A 26,188-nucleotide genomic window follows, 5' to 3' on the forward strand; every position below is an offset into this window, starting at 1 on the left:
GGTATTGTATATATGTGTGTATTTGCTGTATGTGTATATGCTCTATACGTTTGTGCATACGTGATGTGTGTATGCTGCATAGGTGTATACGGTACTGTATTTCTGTGTGTATATGCTGTATGTATATATGGTGTGTATATACTGTATGTATGATTATGCTGTATGTGTGTATATGGTGTTTATATGCTGTATGTGTATGTATACAAGTACATAAATGTGTGTATATATGAGTATATAAATATGTGTGATTGTAACTTACATATGCAGATATACAAATACTGTATATATATTTTAAAAAGGGGAAGGGGGGCCCCATTCAGAAGTCTTCTATAGGGCCCTGCCTCTCCCAGTTATGCCCCTGATCTGGAACTTGGTCTCCATCTTGAAAGCCGCCATATTGAATCATTCATAAATTTTTACAATAGGAAGGTCCACATGTAGTGGATCAAAGACCAGACTTGTCTCAGAAATCGATTTCCGCAATCAGATCTGTTATATCTCTCGTGGTTCAAGAGTTATAAACGCAGAAAGCTGCTACAACAACAACCAGGAACGTTCCCTGTGATGCACAGCTGTGGGATGTGTTGTCCCTGGTGCTGATCAGAGCTGGCAGTGCTGCATCCAATCAGTATGAACCCACATGGAATCTATGGAAAATCCCCATTGGAAAAACTTGCCCTTGATCCAATTTGGCGGCTGCCGTGTAGTGGTATCAGGAGCTCTGATTGCTGTGCAGTGGTATTAGGAGCTCTGATTGCTGTGCAGTGGTATCAGGAGCTCTGATTGCTGTGCAGTGGTATCAGGAGCTCTGATTGCTGTGCAGTGGTATCAGAAGCTCTGATTGCTGTGCAGTGGTATCAGGAGCTCTGATTGCTGTGCAGTGGTATCAGGAGCTCTGATTGCTGTGCAGTGGTATCAGGAGCTCTGATTGCTGTGCAGTGGTATCAGGAGCTCTGATTGCTGTGCAGTGGTATCAGGAGCTCTGATTGCTGTGCAGTGGTATCAGGAGCTCTGATTGCTGTGCAGTGGTATCAGGAGCTCTGATTGCTGTGCAGTGGTATCAGGAGCTGTGATTGCTGTGCAGTGGTATCAGGAGCTCTGATTGCTGTGCAGTGGTATCAGGAGCTCTGATTGCTGTGCAGTGGTATCAGGAGCTCTTATTGCTGTGCAGTGGTATCAGGAGCTCTGATTGCTGTGCATTGGTATCAGGAGCTCTGATTGCTGTGCAGTGGTATCAGGAGCTCTGATTGCTGTGCAGTGGTATCAGGAGCTCTTATTGCTGTGCAGTGGTATCAGGAGCTCTGATTGCTGTGCAGTGGTATCAGGAGCTCTGATTGCTGTGCAGTGGTATCAGGAGCTCTGATTGCTGTGGGGTGCACTGCCTCTCCATACTGCACTGATTGGCTTAAGATCCCAGGCAAATCCTGAGACTGTGTCAGAAATTTGGCAGATGCAGATGAATAACACGGCCTCCGTCTGAAGGAAATAAAACTATTGCACTTCACTCAATGAATGTAAACTAGAATGTAGTTTCTTTGTATTTTTTAAGTATGTGGAATATTTGGGACACTAATCCATCTACCTATACGGATCTACAGGTGTTTGGTGTCCCCTATACGAAGGATCGCAAATTAGATGTTCTCAGCAGCTGATAAACAGAAAATGGATCAAGAAGAGGGCAGCGCCGTTCTCTATACAGTGGCTGAACTGAGTCACTGCAGCTTAGCGCCCATAGAAATGAATGGAAACTGATCTGCAGTTACACTGTGTGACCACTAGGGGGCTGTCTGCTTCCTGTTCTATTCTATGTGTATGAGCTGCTGAGGACATCTGATCTCCAGGGGTGCTGGACCCCCCTCCAGTCCAATACTGAAGATCTAACTTGTGTCCCCTCCCTGAGCACCTAATTATGCAGAAAATATTAATAGATGTAATTAGATTAATCAGATTATGCACAGATAGAGATTATTTATGCTGCACTTTATTAAAGAGAAATATTTTAACAGATATCTGGTCGTCATTGGGTTATTTTCTCTCTTCTATGGGATAAAGTTTTGCCTGTACATCAAGTTCCATGCAGTTTATTGCACAGAGCACAGTAGTGAGAGGATACACTACCAGGGCACTTGGAGAAGCTACAATCCTGGAATATTAAGACATATTTCACAGTCCTGCTGCTACCAACACCTTACACAAAGCTATGATCACACATCTCTCCAGGGACAATACCTAACACTGGCTGCAGAGAGCACAGGGCACAGCAGAGTAAGGACACACCATCAGTACACTTGGAAAAGGTACAATCCTGGAATATAAATCCATATATCACAGTCCTGCTGCTACTAACAACATACACAAAGGTCTGATTACACCAATCTCCAGGGACAATATCTAACACCAGAGGAGGAAATATCAGAAGACAATTTATATATGTTTGCATTTTGGTAAAATTAAAGGGTCACATTTTTGGGAAAAGTGGTGAGTGAGCCGTGAAACTGTAAAAAATTGTTGTTTTTGGGCAAAACTACTGCGTGCGAAAAATGTAAGTTTATTCTCTTGCTATAAACTGGTTTGTGTCGTCACTGATGATAGTTTTGCAGTTTTTTGGCTCCTAGTTTTTTGGTTCATCTTTATAGTGTGCACGGGACCCTGATAGAAGCTTGGGGAGTCAAATGAAACATTTTGGGGAGACAAAATACCCAGTGTAAAGGGACCTGAGGTACACACAGGGACCCTAACCCATATGACCTATCAAAACCTAGTAAGGCTCCAAATTGGACGTTCAGAGCCTCCTGTGTGCGATAACGTGATCGGCCAGATTGATCGCTTCTCCATTGCTGCTCGTTGTGACATTATCCCCTGTACACAGCGCCCCCTGCCGCTGCTCCCAGGATAGAACGGTTTATAATTCGATTTGAAGCTTTTTGTCCCGTCCCCCCCGCCGTATTATTTCGTTGTCTTGGTTACAGAGCCGCTTCTATCAGTTTTCGCCGCTCGTACACACCGGAGCGGAAGCGTCTTCAGCCGCGGACATGGTGTTCAGTGAGTATCTGCCCCGATAGACATCCTCATATACATTGTGCCGCTCCTTTATGGTGTGGAACTACAAGTCCCAGCTATTATCGTCACTTAAAACTGTGAGTTCTTATAGTAAGGGCATGCTGGGAGTTGTAGTTCCACAAAGAAGAGAGAAATGTAGTGACTCTGTAGTAAGAGCAATAGTAGTGGTCACTATTCTGCTTCCTAACCCGCCGTGGGATGCTGGGAGTTGTAGTTTTGCAATTTGTGGGAAGTGTAATACCTCATATGTCCTGTGGTGGCGCTGTGGGGAGATTGAAACCTAGCAGCAGGACGTCTGGTCGCGGGGATCAGAGCAGCAGGACACTGCTCCCCCAATTATCTTTAAAGGGGTTGTCCAGAGGTCGGAAAACATTGCTGCGTTCTTCCATAAACAGCGCCTTTCCTGACCATGGTTGGTGCCGGTACTGCAATTCAGTTGCCAAATTGTAGCACCCCGAGCATCAGCAATCCCCCGATCACCCCTCCGATCACATATTTATTACATTTTTATTTTATATATTTACAAACTCCCAGCTCCTTCAGGTTGGGGATGAAAGGCCATTTCTAGAATTCCCTCTTTTATGTGAATTTTATGCCCAATAACCTATAAAAAAAATCTCCTCCAAAGTCATGTGACAATGAGCAGAGAAGATTTGCCAGAGATGAGTCAAGTTTAGAGGCCCGTCCTGCTCCCGACACATCCAAAGTGATGTGCGGGGTGAAAAATACCTTGAACATGTGTAAATGGCCTAATAAATCTACCCCATAGTTGGGAATTTGAAGGCTTTCTTTAACTGCCTGTATCTTCAGTTCTGTAGCTCACATAGAATCTGAAAGATGAGATTCTTATCCTTATTATGATACAAGCAGCATGTGTGTAAGTGCTACAGAAGAGAAAATAGAGGCTTCTGAAGCGACTCTTCCCCCTGCAGCCTCTAAACTTGACTTATCTCAGGTAAAATCTGACTCTTCTCTGCTCATTATAACATGACTTTGGAGGATAATTTTTTGGAGGTGATCATCTTATATTTCTTATCCACCCATCCTTCTAAAATCAACTGTTACAATTATTCTTATGAGCTTGGGGTTGTTACCAGAGCTCCTTTGTGCTGTAGATTCTCAGGTTGTCACAATGAACATCCCCCCCCCCCCCAGCTCTCTCCCTCTGCACGTGTAATCTAGAAGCAGCAGGTAGTGTAGGAGGAGATCTGCTCTGCTCATTGTAACAGCCGGTGCAGCTACAGTACTCCCTCCCAGAGCCCCTGAGGCTCATTAGAGTCCCACAGTGGATACAAAGATCTAACACAGCAGCTCATGTACAATCCGCTGTACACAGGGATGTCTGGAGGGCTGTGCGTCCCTCCTGACCTCAGGCTCCGCTGTAGTATCACATATCTTGCTGTTCCTCGCCATCATTCACACTGCGCCGTCTCCTGAGCTGCTGTTTTATTTCACAGTCACAGAAGACTTGATCCGCAGACGAGCCGAGCACAACAACTGCGAGATCTTCTCCTTGGAAGAAATATCCCTTCACCAGCAAGATGTGGAGAGGATCCAACACCTGGACAAATGGTGCCGAGAGCTGAAGATCCTCTACCTCCAGAACAACCTCATCCCTAAGATAGGTCCGTGTCAGGTACACGTAGGTTCCATGGGGGACTATGGATTCTGCCCTGGGTATCCCCCCTGCTCATCCGGGCCATGGGGCGCTCACCCCGGGCTGGGGGGTGGTCATCTCCATGCTTGAGTATGAGCTGCCTGTCACCCATCATGTGAGACATCCCCATGACCTCATACACTACAAGGTCACCCATAGATCTCTGTAGGGGTCAAGTAACAGAAGACTCCAGCAGGAATTTGGAAACCAAAGGGTGAACTTGTATCTACAAACACGGATTGTGTCTGAACCCTGATTTTTGTATTACAGAAAACGTTGGCCGATTAAAGAAGCTGGAATATCTGAATTTAGCCTTGAACAACATTGAAAAGATTGAAAATCTAGAAGGTAAGTGATCAGTACATGTTTGCAATCATGGGGTTAAATTGTCCATCTTTAGGCTACATTCACACTGCCGTATGGGGGACGGATATACAGCCAACGTATATACAGCCAATATACGACCCCCATAGACAGCAATGGGCGCATGGCGCACGTCGGGAGCGGTACGGTGCAGCATACGTGCGGCACCGTACCGCTCCGTAACCCAGAAAAAGATAGGACATGTCCTATCTTCATCCGTAGTACGGCGCCGTGCGCTATATGTTCCTATGGAGAGGGGCGGGGGTGAGCTGCGCTACGGTACGGCGGGCAACGGCAGTGCGAAAGTAGCCTTAGGCTACATGTGCATGTAGGTGGCCAGAATCAAGTGTTTGGAACTTCCATAGTGGTTTCCGACACCCAGACCCCACCCAAATCATCTGCTGGTCCACAGGAAGCTTTACAGGAAAGTAGATCGACTGTATAGTGGCCATGTGAGGTTACTGCAGCTCTACTCCTATTCTACAGTGATGGATCCATCAACTTCTGTATAGATTAGTATAGGTTTGGACCCTATTCTAATAAGCCGTCTGCCTGGAGAATACTTTTAACCCCTTAAAGGGCACCTACCACCACGAATCTACCTATAAAGGTAGATCGGGGTGGTAGGTGGATAAATGGGACGTGAGGATAGCCCTTTTAAGGGCTAATCCTCACGTCCCCGCAATTTTTTGGTAACTTTTATGAAACGTTTATGCTAATTTTATTATGCGGCTACTGGGGCGTGGAGTAGCCGCATCTGAGGTTACATGGCGCGGCTACTCCACGCCCCGGTAGCCCCTTTTCTCCTGCTACTCACCATCTTCGGCGCGCAGCTGCTCGTAGCTGCGCGCCCTCGTCCGACGATCCTGCAGTCTGCGCATGCGCAGAACAGCAGGCCCGCGCCTGTGCAGTCCCGGCTTCGGAGCAGTGACCGCGCAGGCGCGGGCCTGCTGTTCTGCGCATGCGCAGACTGCCGGATCGTTGGACGAGGGCGCGCAGCTACGAGCAGCTGCGCGCCGAAGATGGTGAGTAGGAGGGGTAAAGTGGCTACCGGGGCGTGGAGTAGCCGCCTCGTGTAACCTCAGATGCGGCTACTCCACGCCCCAGTAGCCGCATAATAAAATTAGCATAAATGTTTCATAAAAGTTACCAAAAAATTGCGGGGACGTGAGGATTAGCCCTTAAAAGGGCTATCCTCAGGTCCCATTGATCCACCTACCACCCGATCTACCTTTATAGGTAGATTTGTGGTGGTAGGTTCCCTTTAACAACGTGTGACAGATCAATACGTCACATGTCGGGTGCAAGTGTTCGGAGAAAGCTCAATGGCTGGAGCCTCACCATACATGGTGAGTTTTTGCTGCATATTGCAGCAAACACCCACCGGTAACTTTTACAATCGGTGCCGCTGAGTGGGTGCCGCAGTCTTGGCTTTGAATGTCACTTCCTATGATGTCATCAGGGAGCGACAATCTGTTGCTATGACAGTAAAATCCCCATACACTGTCATACTGTAGTATGGCCGTATATGGTAAGATCAATCAGAAAACCTAGGGTTAAAGTACACTAGGGAGTCTGAAAAATAGTAAAAAAAAATAAATAAATAAAAAAGTTATGAATAAATAAATAAAAAACTAAAAATTCTTATCACCCTCCTTTCCCTAGAACTGATATCTATGTAAATAAACAGGAAATAATCATAAACATGTTCGGTATCGCCGCGTCCCAAAATATCTGATCTATCAAAATATAATAATGGGTTATTTCAGGCATTTAACCCCTGTAACAGAAAATAGCCCCCAAAGTCGAGAATGCCACTTTTTGCCATTTTTCAACAACATTTTTTTAATACAAAGTGATCAAAAAGCCTCACAGTCTCGCAAAAAATGACACCATCCGGAGCTCCGTGCACTGACGTATGAGAAAGTTATTAGCGTCAGAAGACGGCAAAAAAAAATAATTTTTTTTTTGTACCGGAGGTTTTAATTTTTGTAAATGCATGAAAACATTATAAAACCTATATAAGTTTGGTATCGCCGTGATCGCACCGACCCAAAGAATGAAGTAGACCTGTCACAATGAAGGCTGTAAAATCCAAGCCCCCCAAAAATGGCGCAAATGCATTTTTTCACCAATTTCACTGCCTATAGATTTTTTTCCCGCTTTCCAGTACAAGACATGGAATAATAAAAAAACCCGTCACTATGAAGAGCAATTTGTTACGCAGAAAACAACCACACCGCTATGTACATGGGAAAATAAAATAGTTTTAGATCTCTGAAGATGAGTGAGTGAAAAATGGAAACCCAAAAACCAAAAAGGGCCTGGGGGTTAAGGGGTTAAGGGTTGCAGTTGTGCAGTGAAGCTCCATGTATTTCCCTCCTTCAGGCTGTGAATCTCTGCAGAAGTTGGATCTTACAGTAAATTTCGTGGGGGAACTGTCCAGCGTCCAGAGCCTGAAACACAACATTCACCTGCGAGAACTTTACCTGGTGGGAAACCCCTGCGCACAATATGAGGGCTACCGGAAGTACGTGGTGACCACCCTCCCACAGCTGAAGGTACTGAATCAGTGAGAGGGGGGGTGGGGAGGGCGGTCTTAAAGTTGATCGGTGGGGGTCCAGCTTCTAGCTTAGTTTGGGGACCCCAGGGTGGTCACACAGACTAGAAGTCTATAGATATATGGCAGGATTGCACAGGGGAGAATACAATAAAGTGACCCCAGTCCCAAAGGCCGGTCCTGGTAATACTGGTTCTGTACACAGTCCTAGCCAGAGCTGTACAATACATCACAGATTATAGGACTCCAGACATCAGCATCTCTAATACTGTCCATGCAGGAAAGATTCCCATAGAGGATGACTGCAAGTCACAGCAGAATATTTCAAACACTGTCCATATGAGAGATACATAATACCGCTATACACTGGGTACAAGGACGGCCTCCTTCACCTGTACCATATAGATACTGAAATAATAGCATTCATCACAATGAGAATAACTCTACACAGAGCAACAATATACTGCAAGATGCTCACTGATATCATAGGGGGCAGTATTATAGTAGTTATATTCTTGTACATAGGGGGCAGTATTATAGTAGTTATATTGTTGTACATAGGGGGCAGTATTATAGTAGTTATATTCTTGTACATAGGGGGCAGTATTATAGTAGTTATATTCCTGTACATAGGGGCAGTATTATAGTAGTTATATTCTTATACATAGGAGGCAGTATTATAGTAGTTATATTCTTGTACATAGGGGGCAGTATTATAGTAGTTATATTCTTGTACATAGGGAGCAGTATTATAGTAGTTATATTCTTGTACATAGGGGGCAGTATTATAGTAGTTATATTCCTGTACATAGGGGGCAGTATTATAGTAGTTATATTCTTGTACACAGGGGGCAGTATTATAGTAGTTATATTCTTGTACACAGGGGGAAGTATTATAGTAGTTATATTCTTGTACATAGGGGGGCAGTATTATAGTAGTTATATTCTTGTACATAGGGGGCAGTATTATAGTAGTTATATTCTTGTACACAGGGGGCAGTATTATAGTAGTTATATTCTTGTACACAGGGGGCAGTATTATAGTAGTTATATTCTTGTACATAGGGGGGCAGTATTATAGTAGTTATATTCTTGTACATAGGGGGCAGTATTATAGTAGTTATATTCTTGTACATAGGAGGCAGTATTATAGTAGTTATATTCCTGTACATAGGGGGCAGTATTATAGTAGTTATATTCTTGTACATAGGGGGCAGTATTATAGTAGTTATATTCTTGTACATAGGGGGCAGTATTATAGTAGTTATATTCTTGTACATAGGGGGCAGTATTATAGTAGTTATATTCCAGTACATAGGGGGCAGTATTATAGTAGTTATATTCCAGTACATAGGGGGCAGTATTATAGTAGTTATATTCTTGTACATAGGGGGCAGTATTATAGTAGTTATATTCTTGTACATAGGGGGAAGTATTATAGTAGTTATATTCCAGTACATAGGGGGCAGTATTATAGTAGTTATATTCCTGTACATAGGGGGCAGTATTATAGTAGTTATATTCTTGTACATAGGGGGCAGTATTATAGTAGTTATATTCTTGTACATAGGGGGCAGTGTTATAGTAGTTATATTCTTGTACATAGGGGGCAGTATTATAGTAGTTATATTCTTGTACATAGGGGGCAGTATTATAGTAGTTATATTCTTGTACATAGGGGGAAGTATTATAGTAGTTATATTCTTGTACAGAGGGGGCAGTATTATAGTAGTTATATTCTTGTACATAGGGGGCAGTATTATAGTAGTTATATACTTGTACATAGGGGGCAGTATTATAGTTGTTATATTCCTGTACATAGGGGGCAGTATTATAGTAGTTATATTCCTGTACATAGGGGCCAGTATTATAGTAGTTATATTCCAGTACATAGGGGGCAGTATTATAGTAGTTATATTCCTGTACATAGGGGGCAGTATTATAGTAGTTATATTCCTGTACATAGGGGGCAGTATTATAGTAGTTATATTCCAGTACATAGGGGGCAGTATTATAGTAGTTATATTCCAGTACATAGGGGGCAGTATTATAGTAGTTATATTCTTGTACATAGGGGGCAGTGTTATAGTAGTTATATTCTTGTACATAGGGGGCAGTGTTATAGTAGTTATATTCCAGTACATAGGGGGCAGTATTATAGTAGTTATATTCCAGTACATAGGGGGCAGTATTATAGTAGTTATAGTCCTGTACATAGGGGGCAGTATTATAGTAGTTATATTCTTGTACATAGGGTGCAGTGTTATAGTAGTTATATTCTTGTACATAGGGGGCAGTATTATAGTAGTTATATTCTTGTACATAGGGGGCAGTATTATAATAGTTATATTCTTGTACATAGGGGGCAGTGTTATAGTAGTTATATTCTTGTACATAGGGGGAATTATTATAGTAGTTATATTCTTGTACATAGGGGGCAGTATTATAGTAGTTATATTCTTGTACATAGGGAGCAGTATTATAGTAGTTATATTCCTGTACATAGGGGGCAGTATTATAGTAGTTATATTCTTGTACATAGGGAGCAGTATTATAGTAGTTATATTCCTGTACATAGGGGGCAGTATTATAGTAGTTATATTCTTGTACATAGGGGGCAGTATTATAGTAGTTATATTCTTGTACATAGGGGGCAGTATTATAGTAGTTATATTCTTGTACATAGGGGGCAGTATTATAGTAGTTATATTCCTGTACATAGGGGGCAGTTTTATAGTAGTTATATTCCAGTACATAGGGGGCAGTATTATAGTAGTTATGTTCTTGCACATAGGGGGCAGTATTATAGTAGTTATATTCTTGTACATAGGGGGCAGTATTATAGTAGTTATATTCTTGTACATAGGGGGAAGTATTATAGTAGTTATATTCCTGTACATAGGGGGCAGTATTATAGTAGTTATATTCTTGTACATAGGGGGCAGTATTATAGTAGTTATATTCCTGTACATAGGGGACAGTATTATAGTAGTTATATTCTTGTACATAGGGGGCAGTATTATAGTAGTTATATTCCAGTACATAGGGGGCAGTATTATAGTAGTTATATTCCTGTACATAGGGGGCAGTATTATAGTAGTTATATTCTTGTACATAGGGGGCAGTATTATAGTAGTTATATTCCTGTACATAGGGGACAGTATTATAGTAGTTATATTCTTGTACATAGGGGGCAGTATTATAGTAGTTATATTCCAGTACATAGGGGGCAGTATTATAGTAGTTATATTCCAGTACATAGGGGGCAGTATTATAGTAGTTATATTCTTGTACACAGGGGGCAGTATTATAGTAGTTATATTCTTGTACATAGGGGGAAGTATTATAGTAGTTATATTCTTGTACATAGAGGGCAGTATTATAGTAGTTATATTCTTGTACATAGGGGGCAGTATTATAGTAGTTATATTCTTGTACATAGGGGGCAGTATTATAGTAGTTATATTCTTGTACATAGGGGGCAGTATTATAGTAGTTATATTCTAGTACATAGGGGGCAGTATTATAGTAGTTATATTCTTGGACATGGGGGGAAGTATTATACTAGTTATATTCTTGTACATAGGGGGCAGTATTATAGTAGTTATATTCTTGTACATAGGGGGCAGTATTATAGTAGTTATATTCCTGTACATAGGGGGCAGTATTATAGTAGTTATATTCTTGTACATAGGAGGCAGTATTATAGTAGTTATATTCTTGTACATAGGGGGCAGTATTATAGTAGTTATATTCCTGTACATAGGGGGCAGTATTATAGTAGTTATATTCTTGTACATAGGGGGCAGTATTATAGTAGTTATATTCTTGTACATAGGGGGCAGTATTATAGTAGTTATATTTTTGTACAAAGGGGGCAAATTTTTTGTATAAACTATAATATTTCAGGTTTCTGTGATATTCCTAAATTCCTGCAGCGTTTACACGGATTTTGTTACATTGGAGATAATATTTCTACTGTGATTATTATAGCAGTTATATTCTTGTACATAGGGGGCAGTATTATAGTAGTTATAGTCTTGTACATAGGGGGCAGTATTATAGTAGTTATATTCTTGTACATAGGGGGCAGTATTATAGTAGTTATATTCTTGTACATAGGGGGCAGTATTGTAATAGTTACATTCTTGTACATAGGGGGCAGTATTATAGTAGTTATATTCTTGTACATAGGGGGCAGTATTATAGTAGTTATATTGTACATAAGGGGCAGTATTATAGTAGTTATATTCTTGTACATAGGGGGCAGTATTATAGTAGTTATATTCTTGTACATAGGGGGCAGTATTATAGTAGTTATATTCTTGTACATTGGGGGCAGTATTATAGTAGTTATATTCTTGTACATAGGGGCAGTATTATAGTAGTTATATTCTTGTACATAGGGGGCAGTATTATAGCAGTTATATTCTTGTACATAGGGGGCAGTATTATAGTAGTTATAGTCTTGTACATAGGGGGCAGTATTATAGTAGTTATAGTCTTGTACATAGGGGGCAGTATTATAGTAGTTATATTCTTGTACATAGGGGGCAGTATTATAGTAGTTATATTCTTGTACATAGGGGGCAGTATTATAGTAGTTATATTCCTGTACATAGGGGGCAGTATTATAGTAGTTATATTCTTGTACATAGGGGGCAGTATTATAGTAGTTATATTCTTGCACATAGGGGGGCAGTATTATAGTAGTTATATTCTTGTACATAGGAGGCAGTATTATAGTAGTTATATTCCTGTACATAGGGGGCAGTATTATAGTAGTTATATTCTTGTACGTAGGGGGCAGTATTATAGTAGTTATATTCTTGTACATAGGGGGCAGTATTATAGTAGTTATATTCTTGTACATAGGGGGCAGTGTATTATAGTAGTTATATTCCTGTACATAGGGGGCAGTATTATAGTAGTTATATTCTTGTACATAGGGGGCAGTATTATAGTAGTTATATTCTTGTACATAGGGGCAGTATTATAGTAGTTATATTCCTGTACATAGGGGGCAGTATTATAGTAGTTATATTCTTGTACATAGGGAGCAGTATTATAGTAGCTATATTCTTGCACATAGGGGCAGTATTATAGTAGTTATATTCTTGTACATAGGGGGCAGTATTATAGTAGTTATATTCTTGTACATAGGGGGCAGTATTATAGTAGTTATATTCTTGTACATAGGGGGCAGTATTATAGTAGTTATATTCTTGTACATAGGGGGCAGTATTATAGTAGTTATATTCTTGTACATAGGGAGCAGTATTATAGTAGTTATATTCCTGTACATAGGGGGCAGTATTATAGTAGTTATATTCTTGTACATAGGGGCAGTATTATAGTAGTTATATTCTTGTACATAGGGGGCAGTATTATAGTACAGGCGGTCCCCTACTTAAGGACACCCGACTTACAGACAACCCATAGTTACAGACGGACCCCTCTGCCCACTGTGACCTCTGGTGAAGCTCTCTGGATGCTTTAAAATAGTCCCAGATTGCAATAATAAGCTTAAAATTGTCTGCAATGAAGCTTTATTGATAATTCTTGGTCCTATTACAGCAAAAAAATTTGAAACTCCAATTGTCACTGGGGCAAAAAAAAAAATTGTCGGGAACTACAATGATAAATATACAGTTTCGACTTACATACAAATTCAACTTAAGAACAAACCTACAGTCCCTATCTTGTATGTAACCCGGGGACTGCCTGTAGTTATATTCTTGTACATAGGGGGCAGTATTATAGTAGTTATATTCTTGTACATAGGGAGCAGTATTATAGTAGTTATATTCTTGTACATAGGGGGCAGTATTATAGTAGTTATATTCTTGTACATAGGGGGCAGTATTATAGTAGTTATATTCTTGTACATAGGGGGCAGTATTATAGTAGTTATATTCTTGTACATAGGGGGCAGTATTATAGTAGTTATATTTTTGTACAAAGGGGGCAAATTTTTAGTATAAACTATAATATTTCAGGTTTCTGTGATATTCCTAAATTCCTGCAGCGTTTACACGGATTTTGTTACATTGGAGATAATATTTCTACTGTGATTATTTGTCTCTTCCCTTCCACTTCTGGGAGCTGAGAGTCTGATATTGTTTGTCTTGAAGTGGCTGGACGGGAAGGAGATAGATCGCTCTGAGCGGATCCAGGCCCTGCAGGATTACCGCCAAGTGCAGCAGCAGATCAGCGAGCAGGAGGAGGTTTATCTGCTGAAGAGATTACGGGATAGACAAGAGGCGCTGAGCCAATCCTCCCGCACACAGGGGAGAGAGCCCGGCGCGGATGGACGCGGGGACACCGACATCAGTAACGCATTGTACGTGTAGCAGGTTCTGTCTTATTGTACCCCCTCAGACCTGGATACAACGTGTCAGTTTTATGTTGAGTTTTCCTTTGATTAATGTAAAGAAATTTCTTAGTTGGCTACCGATAGGGACTGTATGTCATTGCCTCTGGTTAAAGCCTTTTTTACTTTCAGATGAAGAGCAAATATGGTTCTCAAATTTAATTGCTATAAGTATCCTTGCCAACAGTGAGGGAGTCAGGACCCAGGTCCTCAACTCCCCTGGTCTGGTTTTTACTTAGGAAATCTAATGGGACTCAGGGGCAAAAGTATGTGGGGGTCTCTATCAGGCCACAGACACACACAGAGAAAATGTGCTCTTGAAAAACAACTCAAGGTTCCTTTATTAGTGGAAGTGTGCACAGCACATGACAGGCCAATAACAAACCCTCCTTCTGTGGTTTGGCTAGTTGTGGCAGTTGGAAGTTGTCAGCCAGATTGGCTTTGCTGCATTAGCAGCACGAAAATAATCAGCAATCAGTTCTCTAGCTCATAACACTATCTCAGATCAGAGACAAGACTAAAAATCTAAGGAATGAGACTAAATCCAAGTACTAAATCCAAGAAGGACAAGGCAAAAGCTCCGGAGTTTATATTTGTAGACTTGCTCTGTCTAAACACTCATTGGTGCTAGCCGATAAGCTGCCTGCTAAACCTCAGGAAAGTTACAATTAGTACAATTGTAAGGTAAACAAAATGGTAACCGTTGGGTAAGCAGACTCTTGTCCCATATGATCAATGTAAAATTGCTTTAAAGAAACTTTGTAATAGCCTTTGTTATTGCTACGTTCACATCTTTCTTTTACCATGTGTTCCCACGGTAACAGACAACAAACAAACCCTGTGTAGTCTGATTCTGCAGTCACTCTGTTCCCAATTCTCACCAACATACCGAATGCATTTTGGGAAGAAGCAGGAGAAAATTACTACATAACCACAAGGTCAGACTACGCATGCTTTGTTTGCAGTCTGTTACCATGGAGAAGTATAGCTCTGCATAGCAGCTGTGGACACAAAACCGTAACATTCAATTTTTAGATGAAGTTTGGCTGCAAAAAGAAAACTGCGATAAAGTTTGTTCTCTGCATTGGGAGCTTTCCCAAATCTCTGCAGCTTTTCACATCCCTCATAATGGAGATGAGGACAGAGGAACATTTGCTTGGCTTCCTCCTCAGCTATTAAGAGATTCCCCACAGAGGACAGAAGTCGCATCACACGGGAAGCTGCAAATTATCCTCATTCGTTTTCTTCGCGATTGTCTTCTTGGCAAGACTTCTACTTCTCTGCAGGAAGGAGAAGAAATACATGAGGCATCCGAGTCGGAATAATACAGCCGGATCTCTCTGTACCCCATATGCCCTTATAGCATAGCCGTCCTCACTGGGTGGCCAAGCTCCGATCTCGGGTACCCCCAAAGTGTAGAATCTGCAGAAGAAGTACAGAATTGGAAAAATAAGTTTGTTTCTATCCCAAAACAGCACCACGCCTGCTCAGAGGCCATGTGGGGTATTGCATCTAAGCCTTAGTGAGGAGTGAGGTCATGATAGAGACTTCTGCTCCTCGGGGTCCAACCAATGACACATCCAATTATTGCGAGAAAATCGTGACATAATAGTGTGCAGGGGAGTATCCTCGTGCTGCTAGCCTTTCACTTTTGTGGGACCTCTGTGACAGCTTAAATACTGAACGGAGCTTAGTATAGGGGGCACAGTGATCAGACCCCGCGCTATCACACACTCATCCCCACTTTTAGGGGTGTTCTGTGCACCCCCCCCATGTGGCAGGTTCTGCTTTTAGGGTTGTAGAGGTTGCATTGTTGTGGGGTCTCGATGGATCCAGCATTGTTATGGGGTCTCGATGCATCCAGCATTGTTATGGGGTCTGGATGGATCCAGCATTGTTATGGGGTCTCGATGGATCCAGCATTGTTATGGGGTCTCGATGGATCCAGCATTGTTATGGGGTCTCGATGGATCCAGCATTGTTATGGGGTCTCGATGGATCCAGCATTGTTATGGGGTCTCGATGGATCCAGCATTGTTATGGGGTCTCGATGGATCCAGCATTGTTATGGGGTCTCGATGGATCCAGCATTGTTATGGGGTCTCGATGGATCCAGCATTGTTATGGGGTCTCGATGGATCCAGCATTGTTATGGGGTCTCTAAGGATCCAGCAATGTTATGGGGTCTGGATGGATCCAGCATTGTTATGGGGTCTCGAAGGATCCAGCATTGTTGTGGGGTCTCGATGGATCCAGCATTGTTGTGGGGTCTCGATGGATCCAGCATTGTTATGGGGTCTCGATGCATCCAGCATTGTTATGGGGTCTCGATGGATCCAGCATTGTTATGGGGTCTCGATGGATCCAGCATTGTTATGGGGTCTCGATGGATCCAGCATTGTTATGGGGTCTCGATGGATCCAGCATTGTTATGGGGTCTCGATGGATCCAGCATTGTTATGGGGTCTCGATGGATCCAGCATTGTTATGGGGTCTCGATGGATCCAGCATTGTTATGGGGTCTCGATGGATCCAGCATTGTTATGGGGTCTCGATGGATCCAGCATTGTTATGGGGTCTCTAAGGATCCAGCAATGTTATGGGGTCTGGATGGATCCAGCATTGTTATGGGGTCTCGAAGGATGCAGCATTGTTATGGGGTCTCGATGGATCCAATATTGTTATGGAGTCTCGATGGATCCAGCATTGTTATGGGGTCTGGATGGATCCAGCATTGTTATGGGGTCTTGAAGGATCCAGCATTGTTATGGGGTCTGGATGGATCCAGCATTGTTATGGGGTCTCGATGGATCCAGCATTTTTATGGGGTCTCGATGGATCCAGCATTGTTATGGGGTCTGGATGGATCCAGCATTGTTATGGAGTCTGGATGGATCCAGCATTGTTATGGGGTCTCGATGGATCCAGCATTGTTATGGGGTCTCGAAGGATCCAGCATTGTTATGGGGTCTGGATGGATCCAGCATTGTTATGGGGTCTGGATGGATCCAGCAATGTTATGGGGTCTGGATGGATCCAGCATTGTTATGGGGTCTGGATGGATCCAGCATTGTTATGGGGTCTGGATGGATCCAGCATTGTTATGGGGTCTCGATGGATCCAGCATTGTTATGGGGTCTCGATGGATCCAGCATTGTTATGGGGTCTCGATGGATCCAGCATTATTATGGGGTCTGGATGGATCCAGCATTGTTATGGGGTCTGGATGGATCCAGCATTGTTATGGGGTCTGGATGGATCCAACATTGTTATGGGGTCTGGATGGATCCAGCATTGTTATGGGGTCTGGATGGATCCAGCATTGTTATGGGGTCTCGATGGATCCAGCATTGTTATGGAGGTTGTGGGGGGAAGGCAGTGTTACGGGGGTGCTACGAGCCTGGCACCGCTAGGGGGGCCTTTGTAAGACCGGACCTTCTATTGAAAAAATTATAATTATTGATCAATATTTTTCAGACCTGAATCTGCAGAAAATAAAGAGAACTGTCCTGAAGTGGATCCCCAGGAAAACCAAGAGGATGAAGCTTTTTGGCAGCAGCCGTCACAATACACCCCAGAAAGTAGACTGGAAACTCACAGATACATCGAGGAGAAGCGCAAAGCCAAGGAGAGCAAGAGGTAAGGGCAGAACGTGGTGGAATATGTCATACAACCCGTCACAAGACCCTGGGGCTGGGGGTGCAAGATCAGGACCCCCTCCAGCATACTGTAACATGGAATAGAAGGAGGGAAGGCCATGGATAACAAATATAAGAAGATACCACAGTCCCGGTGCCTGGATCTATGAGTAATGTCCCTGGTTTATCATGATGGATTGTGATGGTAGATTTCCTTTAAGTCACCTCTCCAAGGGCGTTGATTCACTGTATACATTTGTACATAAATCGGTCTCACTAGTAGACTGTTTAGTGTAGGCTTACTACTCCGATTAGTTGACCACAACCTTTGGGGCGTCACATGATCCCATTTCATCCCATGACTGGCCCTCCTTGGATTGTGAGACAATAAGAAGGTCAGTCATTGGATGAAGGGGTCATGTGACCCACCACGACTTCCAATGGGGCACAAGACTGAAACTGGAAGTACCAGCGAGCGGGAGCTGGGGGCCGGAGCAGGTAAGTATGTGTGCTCTTCTTTTCTGCCTCCTGGTGTGTTATAACATGGAAACATTGTTAATGTAGAGTAGAGAAGAGCAGAATGCCCATAGTGGGGTAACTCCTAGCACCCCCCAATGGTAACGGTAAGGACTGATTCCCCTCTTTGTCTGGTGGGGTAATGTCCCACTATTCATATACAAGTGGGGTTATATTTTCTTCAATTCCTCCTGCTCGGCTCATCACCTACATGACTCAGACTCATGAGTCACTGACACACCCCCGTCTCATCATTGGTCCAGGCTGCTCCTCCCCCTCCTCTGATTGGCTGCTGTGTACTAATACAAACCCTTCATCAGTTCCCCAGGAAGTCAGCGCAGAGAAAGACGAGATTTCTACTTCATCCAGGGATAAATTCTGAGAGGTAGAGGATAGTACCAGAAAATCACAGCACATAGAGTAGACTAAGGGGGGGTCTGTGGGGGTCACGTTACCCCAGGGCTGATTTGCCTTTATTTCTGCACACTCTACAAAGATGGCCGCCTCAATATCTTATTCTAGAAGCATCATAGACCTGGGGGGTCATTTACTTACCTTGTCCTGTCGTGATCCAGCGGTGTGTTCTCCGATGAGGATTCGGGTCTTCTGGTGATTCTCTAAGCTTGTCCACCAGGTGTTGCTGCTGCGCCGAGGTCTGTCGGAGTTCACCATCCAATCCCTGGTGCATTTGAATGATTGATTTTGCGACACAATTCGTGTTTTAAATTCTACGTTTTTTCCAAATCCATCGGGTTTTCCGATGGCCACGGCCCCCGATTTCTGTCTCGTGAAAGCCGGCGCTGATGCGCCACATTCCGATCGTGTGCGCCAAAATCCCTGGGCAATTCAGCGCAAAACGGAAAAATACGGGAAACCCGCTGGAAATGCACGATTCAGACCCTTAGTAAATGACCCCCCCTGGTCTTTGTCTGATAATAGCTGGCGGTGCGGCAGGACTCGCTGTGATCCGAGGGATCCCCGCGCACATCGCAGCCTTGTATCTTTTTGCATCCTGTCAGCTTTTTATCTAACGCCTGCGGTTATCCTCACATAAAGATGTCCATTCATTCTTTTCTCTTTTCAAGGCTGTCACTTTTTTAGGTTGGTGGACTGGGGGACGATGACAATACTGTGAACTAGTATTAGCTGGCGATACACCATGACAGCCGAAACACAGCGCTGGGGTATATGGGAGGGGGCGACTGACAGCAATCTAAAATGTATGGAGAGCCTAAAGGAAATCCTCACAATCCATCCTGATAAACCAGGGACATTAACCATAGATCCAGGCACCAGGACTGTGCTAATCTCCGTATATTTGTTATCCATGGCCTCCTTCTTTCTAAAATCAACTTTTAAAATTATACATAAGTTATAATTAAACTTTAAAATTATATATAAGGTGCCTGAAAGGCCGCCCTAGCCCCCCATGTTGTAGCTACACAGGCTATTAGTGTGAAGGAGCACTTCCCCCCTCCCACTGTGTGCTCACTAGTGATGGTTCGTTTGCGAATGAATCAGCATGAAATGCCGGCTCGTTCGCGTGAACAAAAGGAGTTGTCTCCCTTCAGTGAACCGATAGCTCACGTAACCCCGCCCCTAATCGTCTCTGATCAGGTTAAAAGTGGAGTTTAGTGGGGGATGACCGACTGGCCTGAGGCTCACTTATATTTAATAGGGAACCGTTCAAGAGCCAGAAGAGTCAACTCTTTTAGTGAGTGGAGCCTAATGATCCAGCTCACTAAGAAGAGCCGGACTTCCCATCACTAGTGCTCACTGCTGCAGAGATTACAGGAAGGGGAGGATGAGACTGAGACCTGCTGCTGCACAGTGTAACAACAGTTTGTAAAGCCACAGCACAGAAGGGCTGGGGTAGCCCTTATGTCTCATTAGCATAATTGAAGTGGCTGTGTGGGGGGCTTTAAAGTCTGAGCAGACCTATTGGGGGGAAGGGGGTCCCAGGCCGGTCCCTGCTTACTGATATGATAAATATATATGTATCTGTAGTCTGATCTCACATATTTTGTTTCAGTGAAGAGAAGAAGAAAGTAAAACCTCCCCGGACGCTGATCAGCAGAGATGGACGCCCCCTGAATGTTAACGAACCCAAGTAAGCGCCAAATACACGGAGAGAATAAAGTTTTCAGGGAAGCCGCTAATAACCGCCTGTTGTGCTCAGAGCCGCTTCACAGTCTCCTATACAAAGGCATCTGACAGATCTGCTCCAGCGCGCGGCGGCTCGCGCCTCGCCGGCTCCCCCCCTTAATTATAACCGCATCCTGGAACCAGGCAACCGGGGAATTATCATTCATTGTAAACACTGATGTGAGAAATGAGAGGAACCTCCAGCCCCGCACAAACACACAAGAACATTTGGCAGATTCATATGTTACAACTCACTGCGGATACAGAACGCAGAACGCTAATTAATAACCGCTATTTATAGGAGCGCTAATCCGAACATCATAGAGTTCTTACATGAGAGGAAAATAGACCTCATTATCACCTGCAGTAAGGGGTTAACATTGTTTTTTAATTTAAAAAACATAGTTATATTCCTGTACATGGGGGGCAGTACTATAGTAGTTATATTACTGTACATAGGGGGCAGTATTATAGTAGTTATATTACTGTACATAGGGGGCAGTATTATAGTAGTTATATTCTTGTACATAGGGGCAGTATTATAGTAGTTATATTCTTGTACATGGGGGGCAGTACTATAGTAGTTATATTCCTGTACATAGGGGGCAGTATTATAGTAGTTATATTACTGTACATAGGAGGCAGTATTATAGTAGTTATATTACTGTACATAGGAGGCAGTATTATAGTAGTTATATTACTGTACATAGGAGGCAGTATTATAGTAGTTATATTCCTGTACATGGGGGGCAGTACTATAGTAGTTATATTACTGTACATAGGAGGCAGTATTATAGTAGTTATATTCTTGTACATAGGGGGGCAGTATTATAGTAGTTATATTACTGTACATAGGAGGCAGTATTATAGTAGTTATATTCCTGTACATAGGGGGCAGTATTATAGTAGTTATATTCTTGTACATAGGGGGCAGTATTATAGTAGTTATATTACTGTACATAGGAGGCAGTATTATAGTAGTTATATTCCTGTACATAGGAGGCAGTATTATAGTAGTTATATTACTGTACATAGGAGGCAGTATTATAGTAGTTATATTCCTGTACATAGGAGGCAGTATTATAGTAGTTATATTACTGTACATAGGGGGCAGTATTATAGTAGTTATATTCCTGTACATAGGAGGCAGTATTATAGTAGTTATATTACTGTACATAGGGGGCAGTATTATAGTAGTTATATTCCTGTACATAGGAGGCAGTATTATAGTAGTTATATTCTTGTACATAGGGGGCAGTATTATAGTAGTTATATTCTTGTACATAGGGGGCAGTATTATAGTAGTTATATTCTTGTACATAGGGGGCAGTATTATAGTAGTTATATTCTTGTACATAGGGGGCAGTATTATAGTAGTTATATTCTTGTACATAGGGGGCAGTATTATAGTAGTTATATTCCTGTACATAGGAGGCAGTATTATAGTAGTTATATTCTTGTACATAGGGGGCAGTATTATAGTAGTTATATTCTTGTACATAGGGGGCAGTATTATAGTAGTTATATTACTGTACATAGGAGGCAGTATTATAGTAGTTATATTCCTGTACATGGGGGGCAGTACTATAGTAGTTATATTACTGTACATAGGGGGCAGTATTATAGTAGTTATATTCCTGTACATGGGGGGCAGTACTATAGTAGTTATATTCCTGTACATAGGGGGCAGTATTATAGTAGTTATATTACTGTACATAGGGGGCAGTACTATAGTAGTTATATTACTGTACATAGGAGGCAGTATTATAGTAGTTATATTCCTGTACATGGGGGGCAGTACTATAGTAGTTATATCCCTGTACATAGGGGGCAGTATTATAGTAGTTATATTCCTGTACATGGGGGGCAGTATTATAGTAGTTATATTACTGTACATAGGGGGCAGTATTATAGTAGTTATATTCCTGTACATAGGGGGCAGTATTATAGTAGTTATATTCCTGTACATAGGAGGCAGTATTATAGTAGTTATATTCCTGTACATGGGGGGCAGTACTATAGTAGTTATATTACTGTACATAGGGGGCAGTATTATAGTAGTTATATTCCTGTACATGGGGGGCAGTACTATAGTAGTTATATTACTGTACATAGGAGGCAGTATTATAGTAGTTATATTCCTGTACATATGAGGCAGTATTATAGTAGTTATATTCCTGTACATAGGAGGCAGTATTATAGTAGTTATATTCTTGTACATAGGGGGCAGTATTATAGTAGTTATATTCTTGTACATAGGGGGCAGTATTATAGTAGTTATATTACTGTACATAGGAGGCAGTATTATAGTAGTTATATTCCTGTACATGGGGGGCAGTACTATAGTAGTTATATTACTGTACATAGGGGGCAGTATTATAGTAGTTATATTCCTGTACATGGGGGGCAGTACTATAGTAGTTATATTCCTGTACATAGGGGGCAGTATTATAGTAGTTATATTACTGTACATAGGGGGCAGTACTATAGTAGTTATATTACTGTACATAGGAGGCAGTATTATAGTAGTTATATTCCTGTACATAGGGGGCAGTATTATAGTAGTTATATTCTTGTACATAAGGGGCAGTATTATAGTAGTTATATTACTGTACATAGGAGGCAGTATTATAGTAGTTATATTCCTGTACATAGGAGGCAGTATTATAGTAGTTATATTACTGTACATAGGGGGCAGTATTATAGTAGTTATATTCCTGTACATAGGAGGCAGTATTATAGTAGTTATATTCTTGTACATAGGGGGCAGTATTATAGTAGTTATATTCTTGTACATAGGGGGCTGTATTATAGTAGTTATATTCTTGTACATAGGGTCAGTATTATAGTAGTTATATTCTTGTACATAGGGGGCAGTATTATAGTAGTTATATTCTTGTACATAGGGTGCAGTATTATAGTAGTTATATTCTTGTACATAGGGGGCAGTATTATAGTAGTTATATTCTTGTACATAGGGGCAGTATTATAGTAGTTATATTCTTGTACATAGGGGCAGTATTATAGTAGTTATATTCTTGTACATAGGGGACAGTATTATAGTAGTTATATTCTTGTACATAGGGGGCAGTATTATAGTAGTTATATTCTTGTACATAGGGGGCAGTATTATAGTAGTTATATTCTTGTACATAGGGGGCAGTATTATAGTAGTTATATTCTTGTACATAGGGGGCAGTATTATAGTAGTTATATTCTTGTACATAGGGGGCAGTATTATAGTAGTTATATTCTTGTACATAGGGGGCAGTATTATAGTAGTTATATTCTTGTACATAGGAGGCAGTATTATAGTAGTTATATTCTTGTACATAGGGGGCAGTATTATAGTAGTTATATTCTTGTACATAGGGGGCTGTATTATAGTAGTTATATTCTTGTACATAGGGTCAGTATTATAGTAGTTATATTCTTGTACATAGGGGGCAGTATTATAGTAGTTATATTCTTGTACATAGGGTGCAGTATTATAGTAGTTATATTCTTGTACATAGGGGGCAGTATTATAGTAGTTATATTCTTGTACATAGGGGCAGTATTATAGTAGTTATATTCTTGTACATAGGGGCAGTATTATAGTAGTTATATTCTTGTACATAGGGGACAGTATTATAGTAGTTATATTCTTGTACATAGGGGGCAGTATTATAGTAGTTATATTCTTGTACATAGGGGGCAGTATTATAGTAGTTATATTCTTGTACATAGGGGCAGTATTATAGTAGTTACATTCCTGTACATAGGGGCAGTATTATAGCAGTTATATTCTTGTACATAGGGGCAGTATTATAGTAGTTATATTCCTGTACATAGGGGGCAGTATTATAGTAGTTATATTCATGTACATAGAGGGCAGTATTATAGTAGTTATATTCCTGTACATAGGGGGCAGTATTATAGTAGTTATATTCTTGTACATAGGGGGCAGTATTATAGTAGTTATATTCTTGTACATAGGGGGCAGTATTATAGTAGTTATATTCTTGTACATAGGGGGCAGTATTATAGTAGTTATATTCTTGTACATAGGGGGCAGTATTATAGTAGTTATATTCTTGTACATAGGGGGCAGTATTATAGTAGTTATATTCTTGTACATAGGAGGCAGTATTATAGTAGTTATATTCTTGTACATAGGGGGCAGTATTATAGTAGTTATATTCTTGTACATAGGGGGCTGTATTATAGTAGTTATATTCTTGTACATAGGGTCAGTATTATAGTAGTTATATTCTTGTACATAGGGGGCAGTATTATAGTAGTTATATTCTTGTACATAGGGTGCAGTATTATAGTAGTTATATTCTTGTACATAGGGGGCAGTATTATAGTAGTTATATTCTTGTACATAGGGGGCAGTATTATAGTAGTTATATTCCTGTACATAGGGGGCAGTATTATAGTAGTTATATTCTTGTACATAGGGGACAGTATTATAGTAGTTATATTCTTGTACATAGGGGGCAGTATTATAGTAGTTATATTCTTGTACATAGGGGCAGTATTATAGTAGTTACATTCCTGTACATAGGGGCAGTATTATAGCAGTTATATTCTTGTACATAGGGGCAGTATTATAGTAGTTATATTCCTGTACATAGGGGGCAGTATTATAGTAGTTATATTCATGTACATAGAGGGCAGTATTATAGTAGTTATATTCCTGTACATAGGGGGCAGTATTATAGTAGTTATATTCTTGTACATAGGGGGCAGTATTATAGTAATTAATAATTTCTCTTATCATGTATTAATTATCCATGGATAGAAGCAGCGCTGAGATGATGTTTTCTTCCTCGCGGTTTTATATTATGTAGGTTGGATTTCACTCTCACGGATGATGAGGAGAGGAATCAGCTCATTTTGGATTTGGGGATCTATAGGTAGGTTTTTAATTTTGTTGTGTATAAATTCATCCTGTTTCTACTTCTCTAGATACATTGGGGCACATTTACTTACAGGGTCACCGGAGTTCACCGAAAGTGCATTGTCTGTGTATAAAACCCTATGCTGCGATTCACTGAGATTGTGCACCAGAAATCATGAATGTGTCGCTTCTCTGCTCTGGTACGAGTTCACCATCTTTTTTGTGGTGCATTTTATATATATATATATGGGGCTTGCAACACAATTTAAGAGTTATATCCAACGCTCTGTCCGAATCAGTCGGATCGACCGGTGGCCTTCCCCCCTAATTTGTGCCGCATGGAAGCAGCGCAGCCGCGTCACAAAAAGGGTCCTGTGCGCCACTCAATCGCGGCAAACTTCTTAAATGCCTGTGCAAGCCGTTTTAGCCCCGAAAAAGGTGCATAGTCTGACTAAAGCGCTCGGTGCAACCTTTAGTAAATGAGCCCCCATGTTTCATTTTATCTATTTTAAGATCCTATGTAGTTCAGAGCTACACACAGACATGGTACAGGGTCACACAGAGACGGAACAGAGTCATGCACAGACATGGTACAGGGTCACACAGAGACGGTACAGAGTCATGTACAGACATGGTACAGGGTCACACAGAGACGGTACAGAGTCATGCACAGACATGGTACAGGGTCACACAGAGACGGAACAGAGTCATGCACAGACATGGTACAGGGTCACACAGAGACGGTACAGAGTCATGTACAGACATGGTACAGGGTCACACAGAGACGGTACAGAGTCATGCACAGACATGGTACAGGGTCACACAGAGACGGTACAGAGTCATGCACAGACATGGTATAGGGTCACACAGAGACGGTACAGAGTCATGCACAGACATGGTACAGGGTCACACAGAGACGGTACAGAGTCATGCACAGACATGGTATAGGGTCACACAGAGACGGTACAGAGTCATGCACAGACATGGT

The 26,188-nt window shown here is 41.7% G+C and overlaps 1 protein-coding gene across 2 annotated transcripts in view; it reads left to right on the forward strand.

The window, feature by feature from the left end:
- The first annotated feature begins 2,903 nt into the window (after positions 1-2,903).
- The window catches only part of DNAAF11 (dynein axonemal assembly factor 11), a 37,932-nt gene continuing 14,647 nt past the window's right edge, over positions 2,904-26,188 (forward strand). Inside the window, exons 1-8 of one of the 2 annotated variants that reach the window (XM_072151169.1) lie at positions 2,904-3,042; positions 4,518-4,685; positions 4,988-5,065; positions 7,469-7,641; positions 13,775-13,983; positions 17,491-17,652; positions 20,200-20,277; positions 25,151-25,216. In XM_072151169.1, coding sequence (XP_072007270.1) covers positions 3,033-3,042; positions 4,518-4,685; positions 4,988-5,065; positions 7,469-7,641; positions 13,775-13,983; positions 17,491-17,652; positions 20,200-20,277; positions 25,151-25,216 — 944 coding nt within the window. In that variant the 5' untranslated portion in view covers positions 2,904-3,032. Of the gene's footprint in view, positions 3,043-3,199; positions 3,473-4,517; positions 4,686-4,987; positions 5,066-7,468; positions 7,642-13,774; positions 13,984-17,490; positions 17,653-20,199; positions 20,278-25,150; positions 25,217-26,188 lie in introns of those variants that run through there. The other variant, XM_072151167.1, reaches the window with a different exon arrangement.

The sequence above is a fragment of the Engystomops pustulosus genome, chromosome 5 (genome assembly GCF_040894005.1).
Source record: "Engystomops pustulosus chromosome 5, aEngPut4.maternal, whole genome shotgun sequence".
In the NCBI taxonomy this organism is placed as follows: domain Eukaryota; kingdom Metazoa; phylum Chordata; class Amphibia; order Anura; family Leptodactylidae; genus Engystomops; species Engystomops pustulosus.